The sequence below is a fragment of the Polyodon spathula genome, chromosome 3, assembly GCF_017654505.1.
Source record: "Polyodon spathula isolate WHYD16114869_AA chromosome 3, ASM1765450v1, whole genome shotgun sequence".
Taxonomy (NCBI): Eukaryota; Metazoa; Chordata; class Actinopteri; order Acipenseriformes; family Polyodontidae; genus Polyodon; species Polyodon spathula.
The window spans coordinates 88,168,111-88,192,419 of record NC_054536.1 but is presented as its reverse complement, the minus strand read 5'-3'; the positions used below and the strand labels follow the sequence as shown (position 1 = coordinate 88,192,419).

General features: G+C 34.6%; 2 protein-coding genes across 3 annotated transcripts in view; both read left to right on the top strand.

Moving 5' to 3' along the window:
- Positions 1-513: 513 nt before the first annotated feature.
- On the top strand, positions 514-20,550 carry meox2a (mesenchyme homeobox 2a). Its single transcript, XM_041246277.1, has 3 exons — positions 514-1,274; positions 12,585-12,757; positions 15,830-20,550. Exons 1-3 carry the CDS (start codon positions 770-772, stop codon positions 16,046-16,048), a joined length of 897 nt encoding a protein of 298 aa, XP_041102211.1. The 5' UTR covers positions 514-769; the 3' UTR covers positions 16,049-20,550.
- Positions 20,551-23,432: 2,882 nt separating this feature from the next.
- Positions 23,433-24,309, top strand: part of LOC121313585 (alkylglycerol monooxygenase-like) — a 76,530-nt gene continuing 75,653 nt past the window's right edge. For both annotated transcript variants that reach the window (XM_041246275.1, XM_041246276.1), the window contains exon 1: positions 23,433-23,697. In XM_041246275.1, coding sequence (XP_041102209.1) covers positions 23,575-23,697 — 123 coding nt within the window. In that variant the 5' untranslated portion in view covers positions 23,433-23,574. The remainder of the gene's footprint in view (positions 23,698-24,309) is intronic.

Genomic DNA, 24,309 nt, shown 5'->3' with positions numbered 1-24,309 from the left:
AAATACTGAGCCATACAATTGCCAACTTCTTCTAAAGATGCTGTAAGAAAGATTAAATACAAATAAAAACAAAAGTATGGAATTACATTTTTACAATTCACATTAATTTTAACAGACCACAAAATGTTCTATATTACAGTTGGAGACTATTAATAATACCTTGTAAGCTGTACTAACATAGTGGAGGCATATCTGTTCAAAACAGAACATTTAATTAGCTTTCATATCCTGCAAATTGCTGTCAATAACTGCACGACAAACTTTTCAAATTAAACTTGAAAGTATTAAACCACAGCATGCTATACAGGGTTAAAAAGAATCTGTATCCAAAATAAATTGCAATCTTTTCTAAGATAAACCATTTTAATATTGCAGATTTATTGTAAACTGTATTTTGGAGGGAGATCACATGCATGTGGTCAGTACCGAGTCTCTGACCCAGCCTCCAGCTCACATTACACTCTATTTATAACATCCCCTTAGCTTTCTCTCCCCTTAAAGCAGCTCCTTGGAACCACCTTCTACTGGCTTCAACCTCCCCTCCTGTCATCTGAGAAACTCTTCAGCAGCTTATCTTGGTACGTGTGTTTATCCAAAGCAGCCTGGTAACTGCTGTGAATGATTTGGATTATCTGAGCTCCCTTTAAAATAAAACCAAAAAGTTGGTATCTGCTTTTTTTGGGGGCTGATCGCATGCGACGAAAACTGAAAAGGGTGTTGTAGTTTGGATCATCTGAAGTTTTCCTTTGGAACCTGACACTTGCATGCCATGGATCATACACTTTTTGGCTGCCTGCGCAGCCCCCATGCCCCTGCACAGGGCTTGCACCCGGCTTTTTCGCAGTCGTCTCTTTCCCTCCATGGAAGATCCGACCATGTGTCCTACCCGGATCTATCCACCTCCTCGCCCACCTGTATTATAGCTGGATATTCCAATGACGAGGGCCTGTTTGCAGGTCAGCATCACAGAGGGCATCACCAGCAACACCAGCAGCAGCAGCAGCAGCACCACCACCAGGCTTTACAGCCTAACTGGAACATTCCTCAGATGCCCTCTCACACAGCTGCCACTAGACATAGCCTCTGCCTTCAGCCCCCAGACTCAGGATCTTCTGATTTGGGAACCAGACCCCCGACCCTCTGTGCCAGCACACCAAGCCTGGGTACCAGCACCCCAACAGGGGCATCTTGTGTACCAGGGGACTTTGGCAGACAGGCTCTGTCCCCAGCAGAGGCAGAGAAAAGGACTGCCAAAAGGAAAAGTGACAGCTCAGGTAAGATATCAATCTGCATACTGTTAAATATATACTATGTAAGGTAATGATTCAAGTTATGTTTACCCATACTGACCCATACAGACATGCTGACTCTTAGTAAAAAATATCTGCTCTAACTATACAATGCGCAATAAATATCAAAATAATACATAAAAAAATACAAATGGAAAGGACAAGCTACATTTTGAAACAGAACATCTAATATAGTAGTTTTAAATTGTGTAAACAATTGTGGTTAATGTGTTTTGTGTACTGGTGAACTGTGTAATATGCAGCTTTTTCAAAACTCAGACTTACACAACTGCCCACTTAATCCTTGCCATTTAATTATATGAGACTCTGATGCTCCACCAATATTGTCTCAACATTAAAACAAAGTTGAGTAGTTTAAAAATGTGTTGGTTGAGCTGTATTTTACAAAACAAATCCTATTAAAAACAATAGACTCCACTTACCTTTCATTCACCTTCTGCCTGCTTGGATGTTTGCTTTTATACTCATGGACATGTCCATGCTTTTAATGTAAAGGCTACATTGTAAAAATTCACAAAAAAAGTCCCTCATTATCTTGAAAGAATCAGTGACTTATAAAAACCATGCAGCCATAGTATTTAAAAGACTGATCCTTGTATTGTTGAAAAAAAAGAAGCCCCAATAACAAAGGCACTGTTTTAAAATCCTAATTATATAAACAAGATTATTATAGCCTTCATAATAATATAACAAAACTGAACATGTACAAATAATGTGACAATAAGGACTCATGAGTTTCCCAATTCTTCTCGGATTGTAGTGTAAGTACAGTTTGTCATTTGCTAGTACGTCCTTACAGCTGTGAGCAGGTTACATTATTTTTCAGAGGTACTCTGCTCATAAAAAAACAAACAAAAAAAAAAACCCAACTAAACAATAATGTCTTAAATTTTAACTTGTACATCTATGTTCCAAACAAATACGATATGCCACTTGTAATTAATTTTGTAATTAATTTGGATGGCAATTTAAGTGTGGACTTGTGGATCTGTAGTATTTTAATAGACCTGTAATTAACTATAAAAGCATTACTACTTTATTATTATTATTATTATTATTATTATTATTATTATTATTATTATTATTATTATTATTATTATTATTATTAACCCTTAAAAGTATGTGTTGTGTTTACCACATTTGCTTTACAATGAATGACATATGATTGTATATACTTTTTTCACTTTGCATGGTATACGCCAGTAAAATAATACATAAGATTAAGCCTATACAGATAGCTAATCTGGATCATAATGTTCCCTACAAAGTCTTGTTAAAGTAAAGATCTTAAATAAAGGATGTATCCATATCTATAAGCATTACTTACCTTTAACTTTGGTAGTTGGCTACTCCAGTAAGTTTTTTTTTTTACGCATTTTGTAAAACACAGCAAAAAAATGCAGTTTAATCAGTATAATGAGGAGTTCTCTGTGCCGTCTTAGTCCCCCTCAATCTCACCTACCAACATATCTATTTGTCAACTGAATTTTTGGAAGGTAAATCTATATAAATAAAATATTCTGTGTTTGGAGAGAGTCGCAATGTTTTATATTGCTATAAAAGGCGATCAATAAAAAATAGAATATTGTCTTTTCTTTATTTACATTAGTGTAGTATTTTTTTTTGTCAGCAGAGAAAATAAATTAGATAGCAATCCATTTCCATGTTAATCTTTGCAGTCATGCAATGAATTGTCTATACTGTGAAGTGTGAATTATTCCTCTGTGAACCCATAGTTCTTTCAGGACTGTATTTCTGTGCCAGAAAAGTTAGAGGCAAAGATTGTCTCATAAAATAAAATAAAATAAATTGTAGTATGTAAAGGATTAACACGACACCCGTATATTCATTATTAGCTCTTTTGACATATTGGTATTGTATGAAAATAAGTGTCTGTCCAAGGTGGTTAATAACCAGCGCAAAACACAAAAGATCGTCTCTATTCACACAGATTTCACACAGATTTAATTTAATTACATTTGCTAGTGATAAAAACTGTTTTGGACTGATGTTAGCATCTATAAAATAAATCCTGAAAACTGGTATTTCAAACTCTGTTTTTTTTTTTGTTGTTGTTTTTTCACTTTTTAGGGTGTATTCAAGAGACTTAAAGGTAGCAGACTTAAATGCAGCCTCTTCTTTTACCAATAGACAGAAATGCTCTAACGAGACACACAGCACTGTTATGTTTGGTTTTCATAACCGTAATGCACACATTTATATTAACTCTGTAACAGTAGTTTGATCTGCTACTATTAAGATTGATCGAATAGACACCGTTGACTCAGGTTTACAACTTACTGAAAATACATGCATTGATTTAAGGCCAAATGATTGATGTATTAAAAAGGCTGTCAAGCAGTATGTCAAGCAATATTTATTCGGATTAACGGATGACATCATAATTGTTGTTTTTCCAAAGAAGATTGCCCTTCCGAATATATATATATATATATATATATATATATATATATATATATATATATATATATATATATATATATATATATATATATAGTCAGAATGGTGTGTGATATTATTTTCTTCTTTTATTAGCTTACCCATATGTACTGTACATTTTGCCGCCGCCATGCAAATTAAGTACAAGTTATTTCTATACCTCCCAGAAAGATCTATCCCATACATTATATCATTCTGAACAAGTGCACAAAACTGCATTTCCAGTTTACATCAACACAATCTCTAACTGCCTGTCATGTATTGGAACATGTCTTGGAAAATCCTAATATTTTTGGTTGTGTACATTTAATCAATTAAACACCACTCATTGTTTTTCATATAAAATAAAATGTTTGAGTAATGATACAGAATTATTTACGTTTAAGAAGGAGTTAAAGCAAGCATGACGTTTTTATCAATGCAGCAATGGCAAGTGGCTGAATCTCATACAAATGCATGTTAATATCATAAGGATTTAAAATGAGACTATACGTTAGCAAGCTTTCCTTGATTATTGAAAATGAAAAGGTGAAATTCTTTAGGCTGTTCAGCGGAGTATTTAATTTATGGTCATGCATTTTTTCACCTATTGAAAGTTTGAACCCATTGTCTATTAATTTGACATGTCTAACATGCCAGAACAACCTTTGAACAGTTTCATTAGCAATTTAAAATATATTGTCTAGTATGCAGGTAGTAAAAGTTTGTATCATATTAATTTTGTATTATATGTCACTGTACATCTTTATTTTTATGTTGCAAAGGTTATGTTTTCAGAATTAACTCGAATCAAATAATGTACAAGTAATCTCTGTAAATTAAACAGAAATACAGTCTTCCACCAGATGCACGTCAGTTGCGTTTTACTGCCTAAAGTAAAGTCAATCCCCATTATATACATGTAACAAGTGAATGCACTTACCCGCCACCAGTTTTCTGATACAAAGCCCATCTCTTCAGTGTTACAGTTACAAAGTACTTATTTATCAGTCATGGCCCATTTTTTTTTTCTTTGTTGTGCAGTTACGCAGCCTTCCTCATTCACGTGACAAAAATGAAGCAAAAACAAGGCTAGCGAGACAAGCTACTATAATGTAAAAGTTAATCATTAACACTAGAACCAGATTTTCTTACTACCTAGAACCGCCTGGCCGGTCATTTTAATCAGTATATTTTTTGAACAACTTCAATATGAAAATGAAAGACAAACTATTGGATACAAAAGTTTTATTCATGAATAGAGTATCTAACATTTGCACAGCAGAAACACAAAAGAAAAAAGGCTTTATTTTCAAAATTTCAAAAAAAAAAAAAAAAAATTATAATAAAATAAACATTTCAAAAGAAACTAGAGTGTAAACAGCTGTAAACGGGTGTATGTACATACAAAACTATAAAACCAAAATACATAGTGATGTGGCCTAGAGGTGGAAGGGGTGTGTGCCTTCTACACCTTATGTAAAAAAAAATTGAATATTGTACGTTATATAAAAAAAAAAAAAAAAAAAAAAGAAAACATGTATTGTAATACCCGGTCAATATGACCGGTTTGGCGGTTCTAGGGATGCATTTTTATAACTTCGTAATTTTTGCGAATCTGTTGCTCAAACACCATCTGGTTATTTACTTCATATATTTAGGAAAAGCAAGAACGGACATGAGCATGGGATACACTAATGCAGAGTTATTTAAATTTTAAACCCTAAAATGGTCAAATTGAGTGGCGTGGCGGTTCTAGTAGTTTAAGATACTGTGATGCACTTTTTTAAAAATCTGCTATCTTTAGTTGCGTTTGTGCATTTTCATTTGCAAGTGACTTTAGGGCCTTATCGAGCACTATACTCTGCAATTTTGAATACTGACTTTGGATACTGTTTTAATTATGGAAACTGATGTTTTTTTTTAATCTTTTGCTAAATTGTATCATCTTTTACGTTTTATGCAGTTCTGCGCATGGGTAACATTTTGATTTCATATTGCTGTTGGGTCGTTAATATGGAGTTTTACATACTGCTACGATACGTACTGGATTTAAAAGTATGTACTGTATTACAGTCCACGTGTCGTCTTTGGCAAGTGATATTTTCAGAATCATATCGTTTAATTAAAATAATTCCTCATGTTGAAAATATAGGACTGTACTAACAAAACCAACTGCAGTACATCTAAATGGAAGCCTACTTATTTTAAAACACGGTCCTTTCAACAATGTATTTGACATTGTATCTTTTTTGCATTCCCTTTTAAAATGGACAAAGGTTGGAACGGGCCAAAATGAAATCATTAGATACTCATTTAACCATCACTGAAGTCTGAATGTTATGGGGTGGAATATGTGTGCTGACTGTACAATGCCTTATTATTATTTTGTTTTAGAAATTCATCAGATATAGCGATACAGTCAAATGGTATTTTTTCTATAGCATTTATCTATTAGTGTATATGAAAAATATTTTGCCTGGATAAATGCCCCTGAGATTCAATATTATTTTTTACAAGGGCCTCCTTGGGGGGAGCAGCAGGGCCCACACAGCCTCACTGTGACATCCATGCAAATAATACAACAACATAAACACCACACAGCTGAATATTTAGATACAACAAGTGCTTCACAAGTCTGTCACAAGGATGGCTTGGAGTGGCGTGTGTGGTGATGTCAGCATCCAGGAAGCAGTACACACAAAGGCTGAAACTGCCTCAGACGTATATTTATTAAATAATAAAACAAACACGTTTTATAAAACACAAAGAAACTGGCACATTGGCCAAAGCAAAACAAACACAGACATTATTAAATGTTACTAAAATGAGTACCTTTCCTTCTGTAGTTGTGGTCTCTCTCTCTCTCTCTCTCTCTCTCTCTCTCTCTCTCTCTCTCTCTCTCTCTCTCTCTCTCTCTCTCTCTCTCTCTCTCTCTCTTTCTTTCTTTCTTTCTTTCTTTCTTCTTTCTTTTCTCCTAAGCTCTCCGTTTAATGAGCCTGGGGTGGGTCTTTTTATATTCTATGGCTGGAGCCTTAATTACCTATTAATCAAATAATTACCTTATTAAGCCTCCAGCCACATTCCCATGAGACTTATAGGGACAGGGATTTAACCTCATCCACACCTACTACACATTATAAGACCGGCTTTTTCAAATAAAAAATAATAATGTTGGATGGTTCCTGTCCGCCCGCACACAACCATCAATAATAACAATAATAACAATGATAATACAAATGAAAACAATAATCATACATAAATAAAATGTACACAAGGGGTGGGCACTCCGTCACAGAGTCTTAAACGGCATAATTAGAATCAGGTTTCTGCAGGCATCCTATATGGAACACAGAGCTATATGTAAAAGTTCTAATTATTGACTACTAATGCTTTTAGTTGGATTCCAGAATACAACTCTCTGAGGGTTATTATATAAGAAATATTAGTTAATATGTCATGTGTTGGGAGTCTCTTATTTGTTGACCTTCATTATTCAAAGGTCAATTTTTACAACTATGGTGAGTCCCAATACTTTGGATAATCAGTTGTTTTATTAAATCAATAATCAAATGTGAACACACCACAAGCAAAACAATAGAACCCATTATTGCTTCATTAATAGGTTTTCAGATATTCTGATAAATTTACATTTGTGTCTGATTAGTTCCCTCAGATTAGAGTGTCTTCGTTGCAGGCAACCGGACCATGGCAGAACTTGGGAATTTAAGATCTGTTCTCTTTCCACTATGTCATCTCATCCTTCTACCCAAAAACATTTAATAAGCACAGTAGATCTGTTGCGATGAAGTGACAGTGATAAAGTAATGTAGAGTAAAGTTTGATATTTAACCACACATGTCACTTTATAAACTAATGTTACCACCGTTCATTCCCTGGGGATAGTTTGTGTTCCCAAAGCTATATTTCTGTTGTAATAATCTCTAGATTCTGTATTGCACAAGGGCAATCACACCATGATTGACAGAATCACTGTTAATAGGTTGACCTTCTAATGACACAAACTGTTTGTTATTTCAAAGAAAATACCTGTTCTACTATATATGGTAACTTTTCATTACTGTCTATAGAGCATCTTTGTTCTATAGGATTCCATTTATAGGAATCCTGACAACAATAGTGTTGAATTAAATCACATGATGCCATTGTCTATCTATTTAAGCATTTGTTTTTTGTTTGTTGTTTTTTTTTAAATATTATTTTACAATGCTCTGTTTAGACTTGTTGTTTTCATTCCTAATTAGCTGAGCCTTAGCTTTTACTTTTAAAAATAATAAATGTTTGGAAGCAAGGTAGATTAATTACAGAATTGAAACTTGAATCAGATTAAATTGGTATTTTGTATTCGCATTCATTTACTTGATTATTTAATTAAAACAAATAAAATAATAATTAAAAAAACTGTTTCATGAAACAAGGCTTTGCTATTGGATGAGGTAAACTCAAATGTCTTAGTATGGGATGATTTGCCAAAAGATTTAAAGCAGCAACCATTTAGCAGTGTAGCTATCATAAAACAGATTCATATGTACAGGATTGATTTATAACATTTAAATAATAATCATGAGAAGTGATAATGCAATTAGTAGCATTCCACTGACCATGTTTTATATGGATTGTGTCTGCATATAACTGATTCAACCAAAAATAAAGATAAAAAAGGTACATCAGACTTGCTGTAGCTAAAAAAATGACACATCTGCTACTGATCATTTGGGAAATATACGAGATATACTGGCAGACCCAGGCCTGGGTGGATTTTGGAATAGAACTACTAAGTAAATCAACTGTTTTTCGTATTTTTTGTGAGCAATCATTTTCGCAAGCTTCCTGTTCAACAGTTATTGTTTGTGTGCACACATTTCTCTAAACTCACTGTATGCATTGTTACAATGTTGCTTTGTTACATATTACACTCTGTAATTTAATTTCTAAGCTAATAGTGTAAATGTATATAAAGCAGCCACTGCAGCTTACATGTAACTACATATTCGGGAATGTTTTATGTAAATGTGTTTCAATTTGTTTAAAGGCATTTTAAAGACAAAAATACTTTAAAAGCCAAAATACACAAAATGTACAACAATGTGGTATTGCAATGTTATTCATTACACTGCACATATGTTGAGCCTCACTAATACCACTGTCAGTAACATTTCATTGTTAACTATCTACTATTTTCAAATTAATTGCTGTATATAAACACATGTTATCAATCACTCTGAATTTCTAAAGCAATGTTGATGCTGAAATTGTAATAGAAACGCCTTTCACTATTTGTGTGACTTTTAGACTTTTGTGCAGAATACTTTGCAATTTGTGAGTCTGGAAACATGTCTACTGGAGGTGCTGTTTCAGTCAAAAGTCTGTTAAATATGGTGAGTGAAGGGGTCATGTTTCGACACGCAAGAAATCAGGTTGCAATGCAAAGGATTATGGGATATACAGAGCTTGGGAGAAATGTTTCTATTGAGTCAGTGTCATATTATTTTATTTTATGCAAAACCATCATAGATGGTCAAGTATGTGAGCTTGCCTCGTACACTGAATGCATGCCTGCCACAGGGCTCCCCTGGGTCCTAACCACTTCTAAGTATAGATTGCAGTAACCACAGCAGACCATACATGAGTTTTGCAAATGAAAGGTTTGCTGACATAAAGAGGTTTAACAGTGCAGTTTTTAACAAAATACAGGACAAAATCTGTCCCAGGAGTCAATAGAAGGGTCCACTAAATGGAAGTCCTGACAAATAAGGGAGAGTTGACAGGTTTGCATGCTGTAGTATGGCCAATCACATAGTATGGTGAGGTCATGGGGGACAAATAGGGTTAAGCACTAGTGAAAAGCAATATGAACAGAAAAAAGGCATTACAAAACTAATGTTCTCAAATATTAATTTTTATCTTACAGAAAAGTTTAACAGACCCAATTGGATTATACGGTATTAGTAACCATGTCATTACATTGTAATAACCAGGTACAGTTTAAATGGTGCTAACAAATTACAACAAAATAGCCTTTTGAACTGTGTACATTTTATTATCTGATTTAATTACATGTAACACCCTGTAATCCCCATGTAATTATATACTTATTCAACCCTTAGTTGCTATGTATGGCAGGAAATGTTAATAGGTACATGGTTATGATCATATTATTACACAGTTAAGTAGAGTATGTCTGGTAATCTAAAGTGCTAGCACTATTCGTATATCATTAACAGTTAGTTATCATTTTAAATGATGTGACTGTTAGATAATGAATTAACAAATAGTATTACCAAGTTCATGTGTCTGCTTAATAAAATATTTAATCTACATGCTAAATTACATTCTAAACTACATTATCAGTACTGCTTGGTTTTAAAACCATGCTTTGAAGTTAGTGTAAGGCACTGCTGTTATACCTGTAGTTAAGTCCTTTTGTAAGATCATAAAGGACAAACCCCATGAGTGAAATCTACATTTGTAACCCCAAGGCCTGAAGGATATATTTGTTGTAAGAGGGGGGAAACACACCCATAAACATAAAGCATTTACTTTGTAATCAACAGCCTAAACTATATGATCAAGCCCTGAACCATTAGCACTTTAGAATTATCAGACTGAAAACAAATTTCAATAATGAAAAAAGTTCCAGACTGACACAACATAGCATGGACCCACCAACAACTTCAACCCCTTCTAAATATAATGACACCACAGTGTTAATAGAGGCTAGCAGCCAGAATTAAAGTACATTTCTGATGTACTTTTTAATAAAAAAAACATCTTAGCATTTTGCTAGATTGTTTCTGTTTTTATATTTGAGTGTTTATATCATTGAAATAAGTTTAATTAATGATAAATACAGATCTTGAACCCAGTTTCTTCTAAGTTCAACCAGATTGTTTCAAACAAACTAAAAAAAAATGTATAACAGTAAAATCTTTTTTTTTCTATTCTATTATGTTACATAAAATATAGTTCTAAAATGATTTCATATAAAACGTGTATAAAATAAATATGTATTATGTGGCTTTTGTGTTTCCATAGATGCTCAAAAGTTCAGCAGACTCTTCTTGCCCATAGTCGAGTTTGGTCACTGCTTTCTAATTGTGGTTTGGGATGTATCCAGTAAACAGTTAGGTGACAATCTGTAAGAAAATATTTATGAAGAATCACAAAGTAATAAAATTCATCCAGTGTGTATCACAAACAGATATAATATAATATATAAATTGTTTAAATTACAGCACATGGATATGGATATACAACTATAATTACTAACAAAGTAATATACTTATTGCATTTTGTTTTCATTAGTATAGAAAACTTGACATATTTTGCAATGTTTCTATGTTTAATAAAATTATTTTAAATTGTTTGTTCTTGATGCTCCTATCTTGACACTGTCCAAACAACATGACATTGAATTACTTATCAAACTTTAGCCTTGTTGTTCCAAACATGTTTTGTATCCACTGGTTCCTAACCTCAATGGGGTTTTACAATAGTGGTAATGTTTGAATGCGGTCACTGTTTTATAGGTCACTTTGTGCCGCATGTTGAGATCCTTGAGAATGAACTGTTCTGAAAGCTGAAAATCCTTAATGATAGGTTCCTAGTGGGAATTTCCATTAAACTGAAGTTATCTTATAACTTGAACTGCCTTGTGTCCTATGCTGCAACAGGGGGTCTTAGTACATGCTACTTATGTTGTGGGTGTCCACTGAATGATGAGAGAGAGACAGAGGGATGCAGTTGACAGTGCCACTCAGGTGTCCAGGTTGTATTCAAATAAACAGAAAGTTGCAGTGACAGGTGACCGCCACTAGGGTACCAACAATGATAACCTTAGTGCAGGAGGACATACACAGACAGAGTGTAATCCATATGCCATATCTAGTGCACACTTATATTCAATATTTTTTAAACACTACATATACACAACAATAGATTATTCACACGTACAGAGCTTTTGCCCTGCCAAATATGCCTTAAGGATTGTATAATGATTACAACAAATAAGCAGCTCTGTTGTGTCCTTTGTACCCACTTGGATAATACTGTACATCAGTATTTCCCAAGAATGCAGCTTGCACTTTGCTCCAGGATGGTAATCGTCTTCAGTCAGCAGAGCAGTTAGACCCTGGATGGAACATGCTAACAGAGAGTACATCTGATTGTAACCTTCTGCAACATTATAATTGAATTAGATGTGTTTTCTTACTTTCATTAAAACACACAAAATTCAATTCATTTGAAAAATACAAATAAATGAATGGATAACCTTTTTAATAACTATACAGCAGAACAAATAAACATAAAACAAATGTAACACTTTTTAAAAAGACCAATATGATGTATTGTGACATTAAGAGACTTGTTTTTTTGGGAATCATAAAAAGAAAAAGCTCGGTGAACTGGGGGCAATTATAATGAAATAAACAACAGAGCTACATTTTATGTTACTACTTTTTCCTCACTGAAAATTATAAGGCATTTTTTTCTTAAATAAAAAATATAAAAAAGCTTACCCATACTAAAGATATAAAAGCAACCAATTCCACATTGAACAATATAAAAGCCAACATATGGTGTGATTACAGCTGCTAAAACCCAGTTCCACATGCTCAAAATCACACATCTCAAAGCCACTTGTAACCCCTTAAAGTGTGAATAAACCATACCAGAAAAATACAAGTGATTGACAACCCTAATTGTTTCTCTTACCTGATTTTTCCCCCTTTTCATTCTTTTCATGCATGCACCTGCAATTTATCACATTACATTTCATATGGTGTCTGGAAAATGTTCTGTTTCTAATTTCAGACTCCCAAGACGGGAACTACAAGTCAGATGTGAGCGGCAAACCCAGGAAAGAGAGGACAGCTTTTACCAAGGAACAGATCAGAGAGCTTGAAGCGGAATTTGCCCATCACAATTACTTGACAAGGCTGAGAAGATACGAAATAGCTGTGAATCTAGATCTCACTGAAAGACAGGTATGATTAATATTTACAATAATAATCATGTAAAGGTGATTAGCCAGAAGCTCTCCGACGACCTTCAGTTCTCATAAGCTGTTGGGGGGAACTGCTGCAGTGAGTGAGCATAATTAGACAATCTAAATTGGTAAAATAAATGGGCACATTAAATTAAAAACAAATACATATATAATACAAAAATAAATGAATACATTATTACATTTCCATGTGAATTTGAGTCACTTTGCCTGTGACTCAAATTCACATTGTCTTACAAAAGTTAAATCCTGAAAATGTCTTTCTCGCATTGTTGTTTGGAAGGAAGGAATGATGCCATAATATTCAGCTACCACATATATTTAACCCATTTCTCCATTGATAATCTCATGCTATGAACCCATTCAATCCCAATGCTGCAGATTCCCTTTTCAGAGTTACAGTCAGGTAAAAATTAACAGTGGGAGATTACCCAAAGGCCCTATATGTTCTATTTGTGATTAAAATACTTAGTCTAACAAAGTGACGGTTCACTGAGAAAACATGTGTATGCCAGTAAACACCAGCAAATGAAAAGCAGTTGAAAATAAATATCAAAAGCTGGGTCTCTTCCTTTGCTTTCAAGATACAGTAGCAAACATTTACTGGTAGTTTAAATTTAAAATTTCTTACCAGTATGTATATGTTGCTCTTTTATATTATTTTGCACTTTCTTTGATATGGTACACAGTTTATTGGTTTTTCTTTTAGCTGGGTAACAGACAGGACCTGCAAAGCTCTGTCTAGCAAACTAGCTTCTCATAGAGGAAATATAGATTGACGAGAACAAATCCCCAAAGTACTTCGAATTTCTGGAATGAGAGAAGCTAATGTGTGTTTATCATTGTCTCCAATTATCCCCTTACAATTTATATTTACAATTTTTCATTAATATTAATTATAACTGCTACTAATTGTAATGGAAATATATGTATAGTAACAAATGAAATATTTGCTCTAAACAGTTTGGCCTCCTAAATGCATTCAGACATACAGCTCTGGCCAAAAGTTTTGCATAAGCTAGAATTTTAGGATAGAGATATAATTAAAAAACAAAAACTATATGAATATAATTTAGATATTTTATTTGACAACATGTAATCAAAGAAGCTACCAAATTATATTGCAAAGGTCTACCGGAAGCCATAGCAGTAGTACAGTATTTCAGGTTAGATTTCGAAAATATCACATTTTTGTCAGTTTTAAATTTAGTATATGGAAAACTACAAAGCGGTATCTAATTCAATATTTTAAAGTAACATTATTCAACAGGTTTCATTCGATTTAATGAAGCAAAATTAGTTAATTCTGTAGGGTGATGCAAAACATTTCACCATAGCTGTACATATCAGGATTCTGCAGGTAGGTTTGTGTGGTTATGTGTTGACTATACTCCTAGAAAGTTTCCCTCAGCAAGATCCAAAATAGAGTCCAAACTGCCTACTATGGCATGTTACTTATAGCAATAGCTTCAATTATTTATTTGAGGACACTGAGATTTTGAAACGTTGCTAGTGCCCTTCAATTACACCGCGGTCTGTATGTTTTCTATTGGGTGACCGACCTATCTATCTATTAATTAAACAAGAACAATTGTGGCCTCGCATGGTAATTTGCACAAACTTTGGAAACACATGGGACAATGTAATGGGATTTAACAAAAGGCTTGCGGCTTGCTGCAATTTCCATCAACACAAAGACCACATGTTCATCAGTATTGTATGTGTTCTGGCAGCCATTGTTGTTTATTTGTAGACCTGAAACTAAATGGAAGCTATCAAGGTTTATTTACAAGGTTATGCAAATATAACCTGCATTTGTTTCCTTAAAAAACTATATAAAAACTCCAGGGAGGTTCGTGTTTCATTAAGTAGGTTTCAGTCTGCAGTGTTGAATGGATCTTTTCTATACCTCTACCCAACTTTAATAGGGTGGTAAAATAGTATGATACTGTGTTCCCAGTGCTGCATTTTTTTTATAAAGAAAGGAAATGTTTAAAATATGTATTTGTTCCTTATAAATATTACCAAAAACAAAAATAAGAGTGTACCGTACATCACAAAATATTTTAAATAAATAATCATAATACAATATAACAACAAAAAAGACCAACATGCAAGTTTGTGTCGAGCAGAAGAAAGAATCACAATCATTCGTTTTTATATACTTGACAGAAAAGCTGTGGAATAATTAAGCAGGAAATGTACATCACACCTAAAAACAGCTTAGAAGGGTTATAAATGTCATAGATATTTGTTTTTGGTGTTCTAGCTGGTATTTACAATCAATAATAAGACATGAATCATCAAAACCCAACATAAACGCTCAGATTACTCTCTAACCCCATGATCACAGGGGCATGGTCGAGCATTCGTTAAAATAAATCAGACAGGACAAACCTTTCCAAGAGTATCTGGTCCCGGGGAGATGCACAACACAGGATCATATCTGATTCAACCGTTTTAAGCAACATCTTAATCATCAGTCTGGGAGACGTAAATACTTAAGAAGTTGTCGACTAAGGGAAAGAAGGAAAAGTTTGATGCCAGAGAGCAGATGTGTGTAATACATCAGCCTATCATTTCTGCTATAGAAATAGCTGGCAAATGCAAACATTCTAATCTTCCTCTCCTCATATTATGTAGTGTTTCCTCGTTTTAGTTCATCTATTGCTAAGAACCCATGGGAAGCTATTTATTAGCAATTTTCATATTTTAAAGATGAGTAAATATGTATAAAAATATGACATTTTTTTTTATTAATAACTGAATTATTTACAAGTTGTTTGAGAAGTAAATCTGCAACATAAAAAATTTGTTAAAACATGTTACATTATTTTAAATGTATTTCTCTGTAAAGGAACGCTAAATCAGAATGTCTGTCTGCCCAAGCATGTCAATACTAATCTGAACTCCGATGAAAGTGGTGATGACTAAATCAAGTCATCTTGATCAGCAGTCAGAAATAAACGAGCTTAGACTACTTCACTTAAATGTTATGTGTGAGCTAGAACCATGTGGCCCTTTCTCATATTACTTTCCTCTTTTCTTCCAGGTAAAGGTTTGGTTTCAGAACCGGAGAATGAAGTGGAAGCGAGTGAAAGGAGGCCAGCAAGGAGTTGTGTCTCGAGAAAAAGAACTTGTGAATGTGAAAAAGGGAAGGCTGCTTCCGTCTGAGTTCTCAGGGATGGCAGGGCTCCACCATTCTGCAGATTCCTTAGCAAACGAGGATAGTCATGACAGTGATCACAGCTCCGAGCATGCGCACTTATGACACACCACAGAAACCAACGTCCATACTCAGGAAAGACGTGAAATGGAGGATAAATGTACCTGGAAAAAATAATGAAAAACAAAAAATACTTTGTATAAATGTATAAAAAGAGAACATCACGGCTATTTCTAAAAAAAAAAAAAAGAAAAAAAAGAAAAAAAAAAAGCCGGCCTGTAAAATCTGTTTTGCTTATATTAGAAACCTGGGAAAAGTGCCTTAAAATTGCAGAATCTGAAGAGGTCAATGGCTTTTGAACATTCCATATTTTGTTCTATTCAATGACAATGGGCAGGTTTATGCATTAGCTTGCACTGTTTAAAACATGCCTTTATCATTTTCGACTTTCTGACAGTTATGTAATAATAAAAAAAAAGAGGTGCAGCAAATACTTGTTCAGCTAAAACTACAAATATAATAATTATGTAAATAAGTATCATTGTTTTATTATCTTCACTCTAACAATCATTTCCTGTTTGCAGTATAACAATCCATAAAGTAATAAAAAATGCTAGTTGCTAATATTACTAATCTGATTGTTTTGTATTTGTTTTTTCCTGAAAAAATAAATACATTTTGAGATATTTTCTTCTGATCATAATTAGGTGGCGATAGACATTTCTTTATATTTTTTTTTTTTTTTTTGTGCTGACTCAGGAGAGACAAAGATGGACACATGCGTCCTCCGAAGTATGTGCAGTCAGCCGTCTGCTTGCAGCCACCTCAGAGCTACAGCATTAGAGGACCAGCAACTTAAAGGCAGACCTGCAGACACCCAGTCAGTCTAGAGGGGTTGCTGGTGTGCGGTGAGCTGAGTACACCCTGGCCGACCTAAGCCCTTCCCACCTGGGTCATGCTCGGCTAATTGTGCGCAGCCCCCTGGGAACTCCTGTCTACGGTTGGCAGTGGAATAGCCTGGACTCAAACCAGCGACCTCCAGGCTATAGGGTGCATCCTGCACTCCATGCGGAGCGCCTTTACCGGATGCGCCACTCAGGAGCCCCTGTGACTGAATACTGTGATTACAGACTGCAAAATACTATAATTGAACCTTAGATTCTAGGGTTAAGTTTGTGATTAAAACCTTGTTTGTTTATGAAGGAGTTCTGTTCATAAGGGTACTGCATACAATATACATGAAATACAGTTTAGAAATATTACCAGAGAATGCAGACTAGGAAGGATCAGGAGCTGCTACATCTTGAATTGATGCTATAAATGGAAACGCTCAATCCTGCAGAGTAGTGTGTATACAGGGTGCTGCACATCTAAAAGCAAATAATTAAATACCAAAACTTTGTAATTTATAATATAACATCAAGATGCCCCCACACCCAATAAACATGTAATGATGAAAAGAAAAGACTCAAACAACACATACATGTTTTCCATGATTATACGGTTACATACTTTATTGAGGTTAACCAGAGTTGCATGCAATGCTTTTTTATAGAGTACATACCAGACTTTCAATGCTTCTCTATGTTTTCACTTTGAATTCACTTTGCTTTTACCATGACATACCATAAGAACCATATATAACTTCATATCTTATAAAATGGAGCCCCATAATTTTGCCATCCATTTTTTAAATCGCATTTTCAACCTGATTGTCCCTGGTAGCGTGCATGAGATGTCATCAACTGAACTGCACAAATAAAATGCCTTGGTTGTTGTATAACAATAATACCTCCACATAAAGAATGTACAGATTTACAGACAGCTGTGGCATAAAAGGCTCACTGCTTGCTAACTAAAACATGTTTAGAAATGCCAGTACAACCCTTTTGTTTAGGGTATTATTGTGTAAATAAATGATATGGTCATTAATAGTGGCATCTGGAGGGATGAAGCATGTACTGAATGCCAGAAACCATTTTTCTGAATTGTCACAAAGCCTGTTAGAAAAAAATTTGGAAAAAACATCTGTAGACAATCATCATATATATCTACTTATTGTTTGCAAATAGGACCTAAAGAAATTACTATTCTACCTAACACTGAATTGCTATGCTCAGGTTCATTAAATAATTCATGTAATAATAAGCATTTTTATAAATACAAATGGACAGTTTATATTGGCTTTTGTACATGAGAAACCAGAATATTATTCCAGAATAATACAAATGACAAAATATACTGCTTCTTCTGAGAAACAATTGATGTTTACAGTATGTATTAGCTTTGCATGGAAAATCTTCTGGTAATCCAACAGGAAAGCCAAAAACCTACCTTAAAAAGAAATATTGCAAATACTAAAGAGACTTAAAAGACTCATGTTAATTTTTTATCCCGATTAAATATATTTTAAAGTATTACTAAAAAGAAAAAATGTAAAGTTAATGGGCAACATTGGCTAAGTTTACTATAAATGTAGAGGTAGAACTTTTTTTTTTTTTTTTTTTTTTTTTTAAATGGTTTTGCAACAAACTTAACTGCCATTTTATGATAACTAAGGAGGGGTTCGGCTGAATCAAGAGAAGCATGTGTTGAGCTAAAGTTGTGCCAATAGGCCACTGTTACTACTAATTCAAACTACATACTATTAATGTTTTCTGCGCTTTACAGTTACTCAGCAATGCAACCTTCAGAATAGGTACATTGTACTATGAGGTTTATAAAACAAAATCTGTCAAGTAAAAGATGTATGATTCTTAACTCCAAAACAATACATTTTCAAAGAAAGACTATTACTTGAGTACACTAATTATTATAAGAGAACTACTTTGTATTGAAATATTTGCAAACACTGGAGTTTGATCTGTGCATGCTTGGAACACACATTTCCAAAATCTTGAAAAGTATAGTTCCATGACAGTACATTTCTAGAAAACAAACTAGTAGTTGACACCTGTCAAAGCTGCAGATAAACTATTGTAATTTTAATTATATTTTTTAACATTCTAGACAATAACCATTAATTTTATCTCATGTGTTACCAAAGGAATTCTCTAGTTTCTATTGTTCTTCTGATTACGAGTGATAACCTTTAACCATCTACTGTACTTAAGTGAAGCTGAAATTGTTCAAACAATACAGTCTTTATTGTTCTAGCTACCTAAAGAAAATGTTTTTAAACCTGGTCATTTTGATCTTGGATGAAACTTCTACCTTCATCCATTTGGGAAACCCTTTCCTTTAGCAGGAAAAAGTATTATTACAACAATAGTTACATGCCAAAATCAACAGAGCTGTCTAAATGCTTTTCCACACTTGATTAGAATGGAGGATTCATTTGTGCTTGGATTTTAGAAAAACAATGTAGCAGCCTAACCGTATACAATATTGCAATGCTAAGAAATTAATAGCTGTATTACATCAAATTAAATGTCTTTTATTTTAATTTCAGAAAGTTAAAATTGTCTTCAGATTCGATGCTGTGGTATAAAGGAAATCTGGAGAAGCCTGCTTCTCAATAATGTTGGGCTTTGTCACATCAGCCAATGCAACTGCCACATACTCTTGGTACATCCAGTAATTAGTCTTTTTACAGTTTCACCCAATCGTTTTGGCAGAAGCTATTTTTCATAGCTTTGTCAAGGTCATGTAAAGGTTTTTGTAAACATGACATATTGATCTTGTTTGATGCTTTATGGTATTATTGTATTTTTTTTAACAGTGACAGGCTATGAAAGAAGACACCCTGCTGAACAATCTCAAATGTGCTGAGAAATCATGAACGTTATTTTTTTAATGTATTTTTGTTTTAGCTGTATTTTTGTAATACGTATATGCATGCAACTCTAATGCAGTGTGTATCTCACAGGGCCATGTTATTTTGGACATTCATTGTTACCACAGCAAATTATAAAGTAGCAAATTATTATCAATGCTGTCTGTTGAATGAACTGTAACAGATGTCGGAATATATATGTATGCTTGTATTAAATGTCTCACAGTTTTTGCAGACCGTTTGGCACTTTTCCATATGGTCTTGCCTGTTGTCTGGTATAGAAGAAAAACTGTTAAATATAAGGCTAATTAGGTATGGGCCATGGCTGCTGAATGCAAGTCAAGGATTGAATGACCTATTGGATTGAATCTTGAAAACTTTGTATTGTATTTTTTTACTGTCTGAGACATTTAAAAATAACAGATACAAACATATGAAATCTCTACAGTGCCAGCCAACCTAAAAAATATACAGTACTGCAATTAAAGTTTCTGTGCTGTCAGGCGTATCTTGTAGTATCTTGAAACTTCCACAAAGCAATGTGCCAGAATTCTACTGTTCAAGAAAGGGCTAATAACAGCAAATACAAATAAGGATACATTCATATTTCAGAAGAGAAAAGCCATGACACTGTCACCTGCAGTTATTTGTATAGTATATTACAGTCAGCCTGAGCAGTAAACCAATTTTCTTCGACATACTAATAAATATACTGTACAAGCAGGTAATTATGACATCCAAGCAACAATTACACTTGCATTATTTAATTTAAACAATCCAAACACATACTCGAAAACATGTAAATACAGAATGTACCTTTCAAAGCAACTGTGGCTGTTTCCCTTATAAACGAATTTAGCATTTTGGAAATTGGTTATATTCAAGAGCATATATGTATATATTAGTGCTGGTATAAATATCTGAATATTTGAACAAATATTTTTTGACCTGTATTCGGATACAAAAATCAGATGTTCGTATTTGCTACAAATAACAAAAATACCCTGCATTTATTTACCATCTAACCAGAATTTGTGCGACAGTTTAAAAAAATGGCACATGAAAAAGAGCTCTGTGTGATATGTGAGATTAATATATTTCATGGGGCGACAGAAGGGGCTAAACAAAGAGAGTTTCGGCTGTTTTCACTTAACGGATGAATATTCGAAGCTTGGAATGCTTCCGCCGAGTGGCCCCTTGGGATAGGATAGGATAGGAAAGAGGGGTCTCGTCACACTAGAGCCTTGCTGGGTAGAAGCACTGCCTCCACTATGGAGTTTATAAAACAAAATCTGTCTGGTAAAAGGACAATACATTTTCAAAGAAAGACTATAACTTGAGTACACTAATTTTTATAAGAGATGTCTGGCTCGCTGAGCATGTCTACAGAAAGAGGAAGGAAAGAGCAAGATGTTGGAGAATGATAAACGAATGCAGCCCTCTGACGATGTCCAGCACCCCATGTTCTTTAAAAGATGTTGATTGACGTTAGCTAAGCTGCTGAGGTGGCTGCTTCTATCTTGAAAGAGTGGGAAGTATTCAATTAAGATGGTAGCCCTGCTCTAGAGATGAGGATAGCTAATTGGGTTGAGAACCAGTGCTTGGTTATCACTGAGTGTGAACTGTCGATGAACAGAGGATCCAAAAGGTTTCTTCTGGGAGATGTACCTTAACGTGGATGTATACGAGCATATCGTGGAGTTAAATGTGGAAAGCTGGATAAATTGTCCTTGGTGCAACTGATCCATTTTGGAGGTGTGAAGGCAGATGACGAAATGGTAGTCAGATACTAGGTTAATATCGCTGGAACTGATGCCGAGAGAGGGGAAGCTGGTAAGGCATAGGTCCATCAGTAGATCTTTGAATGTGGAAAAACAACCTTTCCGAAGGATTTGAATCAGCGAGAGGAGGTCTGTTAATATAGGTAGCAAAGACTTGGAAACAGGGGCTGAAGTTTTGCTATCCTTTCAAGTGCCAGCTGGATTGCTGGGATTGATAATAGGGTCAGAGATGGTATGAACAGGAGGTGATAGTGGTATTGGAATGCTGGAGATGAACTAGGGAGTCTCTTCCGTGGACTATAAAAGCCAAAATCCAGTCCTGGTTAAACGGAATGGGTTGGATTTGATTTTGGGCGCAGACAGTTGAGAAGATAGACTATTCTGTGGAGTATGACGATCTTGTAGATGTCGCTAAGATGGCTGCCATGTAGACGATTGAAGCAGGTTGGAGGTTGTTGTATTTATTTGAATAGCAGGTCCTAGAATCGAGAGATTTGAAGAGGTTCTGCTGCTGCTGCAGGAACTAGTTGCCGGAATCTACGGGCATTCTATAATGCTTTGGGGGAGGGCTGGAGACAAGCAGTGGTTTTGAGTGGTGTTAGCTGCTTGTGATCCTGACACTATTGCCAGGTTGTATGTTGGATTGTCAGCTGTGAGGGCCAGGGTTGAGAAACTAGAAGTAGACACAGCTGGAGCTGGAATTACAGAGGCAGGGAGCGGCGTTTGCTGGATGTTGCCTGACTGCTGGTTGCCAAGAGAGGAGGAATTGTTGGTTCAGCTCTGAGATCTGTGCAGAGGAAATGAAATAATGTCAGTCGATTGTTTCATATAAAGAAAAAAACCACAGAATCAACACCGCAACTCTTGAGCCTCTATTTAAAAGTTTTAGACAACAAAAAGTAAACAAACCAGATCATGCACATGCACTCATAGTGATTCCTATGGAAAGCCATCTAGGACAAAAATGCATTGTGCTGTTTTAAAGCGAGCCAGAATCTCTGAAAAAAGACAAGCACATCATTCTGAAATACCTCACTTAAACAGTACCGAACTTCCTGAAAATGCCATGTAGTGATTTTTATATAGACTCTAGATATTTTGTTGCGACTTCCTATTATGTGGAATGTAACAACCAAGAACCAAAACAGTGAGTTTTTTCCCCCTTCACTTTACAATGCCATTTACACGTTTGTTTTATTTGAAGTGTTTAAAATGAAATTTCAGTTTTCGTTTGCTTGTTCAACACAAAAAGCCACAAGTAAACCTCATGCTATTACTTTACATTTTGATGGTCGCTATTTACTGTGAAGAAACGGCAATGGCAAGGAATGAAAAAAAAAGAATAAACAAAATGCATTGTCAGCTTTGTACTATTTATTTTGGGAATAAATAAAACAACGTTTAACTTTAACTGATATTTGGCATCCTTTATTTTGAAGTTAATTCACTGGGATAAACACTATTTACTCCTGGGATAGTTTTCTATTTTAACGTGTTACATGTAAGGACTTGCTGTAAATAGACACACACACAGGGGTCAAGGCCACGCCCCCTGCCCCTGCTGCTATGCTGTCTCTGCCTGTGTTCAGAGCAATATAATAGCTTTTACTACTTTTTGAAAAACGAACAAATATCCAAACTTAAATAATAAAATTAAATCATGAGCGAATATCCGAACATGAAAATCCTGTGTTCGTCCCAGCACTAATATATATATATATATATATATATATATATATATATATATATATATATATATATATATATATATATATGAGAGAGAGAGAGAGTAGAGAGAGAGAGAGAGAGAGAGAGAGAGAGAGAGAGAGAGAGAGAGCCTTATCACATGACCATGGCACATCTATCTTTCAGCACCACTTTTACTGATAACACTGTAATCTTTGTTCTGTTTTGTCAGTAGCCATAACTGAGTCATATCTGAAGCAACGTTGCACAAACAGTACAGCTGGACCTTTGGTTTCATTCGATCCTGAGTGTAATCCTGTAATCCTGTAAAAACTATAGCACTGACAATCCGTGTGAGAGTATATTCCTTTTAAACTCTACATATCAGCATGGCTGTTCATGAAAATCCAACTGTTTCTCTGTCTCAGGGTATTCGTATGATGTTTTATGTTATGACGCCGAATGAAACTGCATTCAGAAACGAGGAAGAGGTTCCAGAATATGTCCAGCAGGTGAGGATCATTCTCAAATGCCTTCTTTTGACTGTGTTTTAATTACAGAAAGCCATACCTCTGTCTATGAAAAGCACCAGGAAGAGAGAGACTACTTCTTGATTCCTTAATAAATGCTGGGTGTGTTGTTTGTAGCAAATATAGGTGCATTGGGCCTTGATTTGTTGTTTTAAGGTGTTCAAAAATGCAGACTTTATCAGTCCTGTGCCTCACAATAGGCACACTGCTTACTAAGTGAATACATGTGTTTGCTATTGGACAGTAAACATTTTGAACGGCCTGCTATAAACTCTTTTGCAGGAGAGGGAGTAATGCATTAAAGTGTCTTAATTAAAATACAGGCATGGTTGTAACAAGCCATTTTTATTACAGAGTAAATGGAAAGCAATTATGGTGTTTTATCGAGAGACATAATGTTTAACATCTTGTGATTATTTGCTTCTGAAAATTCTGAAAATCAGTTTTAGAATTATCCTAGTTTAGTCCAGCTCTTTGTGGGATATTTAGAAAAGCAGAAGTTACAGTAGAATCAACTGATGTGGTGTACAATATTGTAGACTCGGAAATCTTGCAGATTAGGTTGGAAAAAAAAAAGTTTCTCTTCACACACCA

Excerpts from the sequence above, each read along its gene's own strand:
- meox2a (XM_041246277.1), top strand. The coding sequence starts at position 770 with ATGGATCATACACTTTTTGGCTGCCTGCGCAGCCCCCATGCCCCTGCA. Across the intron at positions 1,275-12,584 it reads AAGGAAAAGTGACAGCTCAG|ACTCCCAAGACGGGAACTAC; the intron begins GTAAGATATCAA and ends TTCTAATTTCAG. Across the intron at positions 12,758-15,829 it reads TAGATCTCACTGAAAGACAG|GTAAAGGTTTGGTTTCAGAA; the intron begins GTATGATTAATA and ends CTTTTCTTCCAG.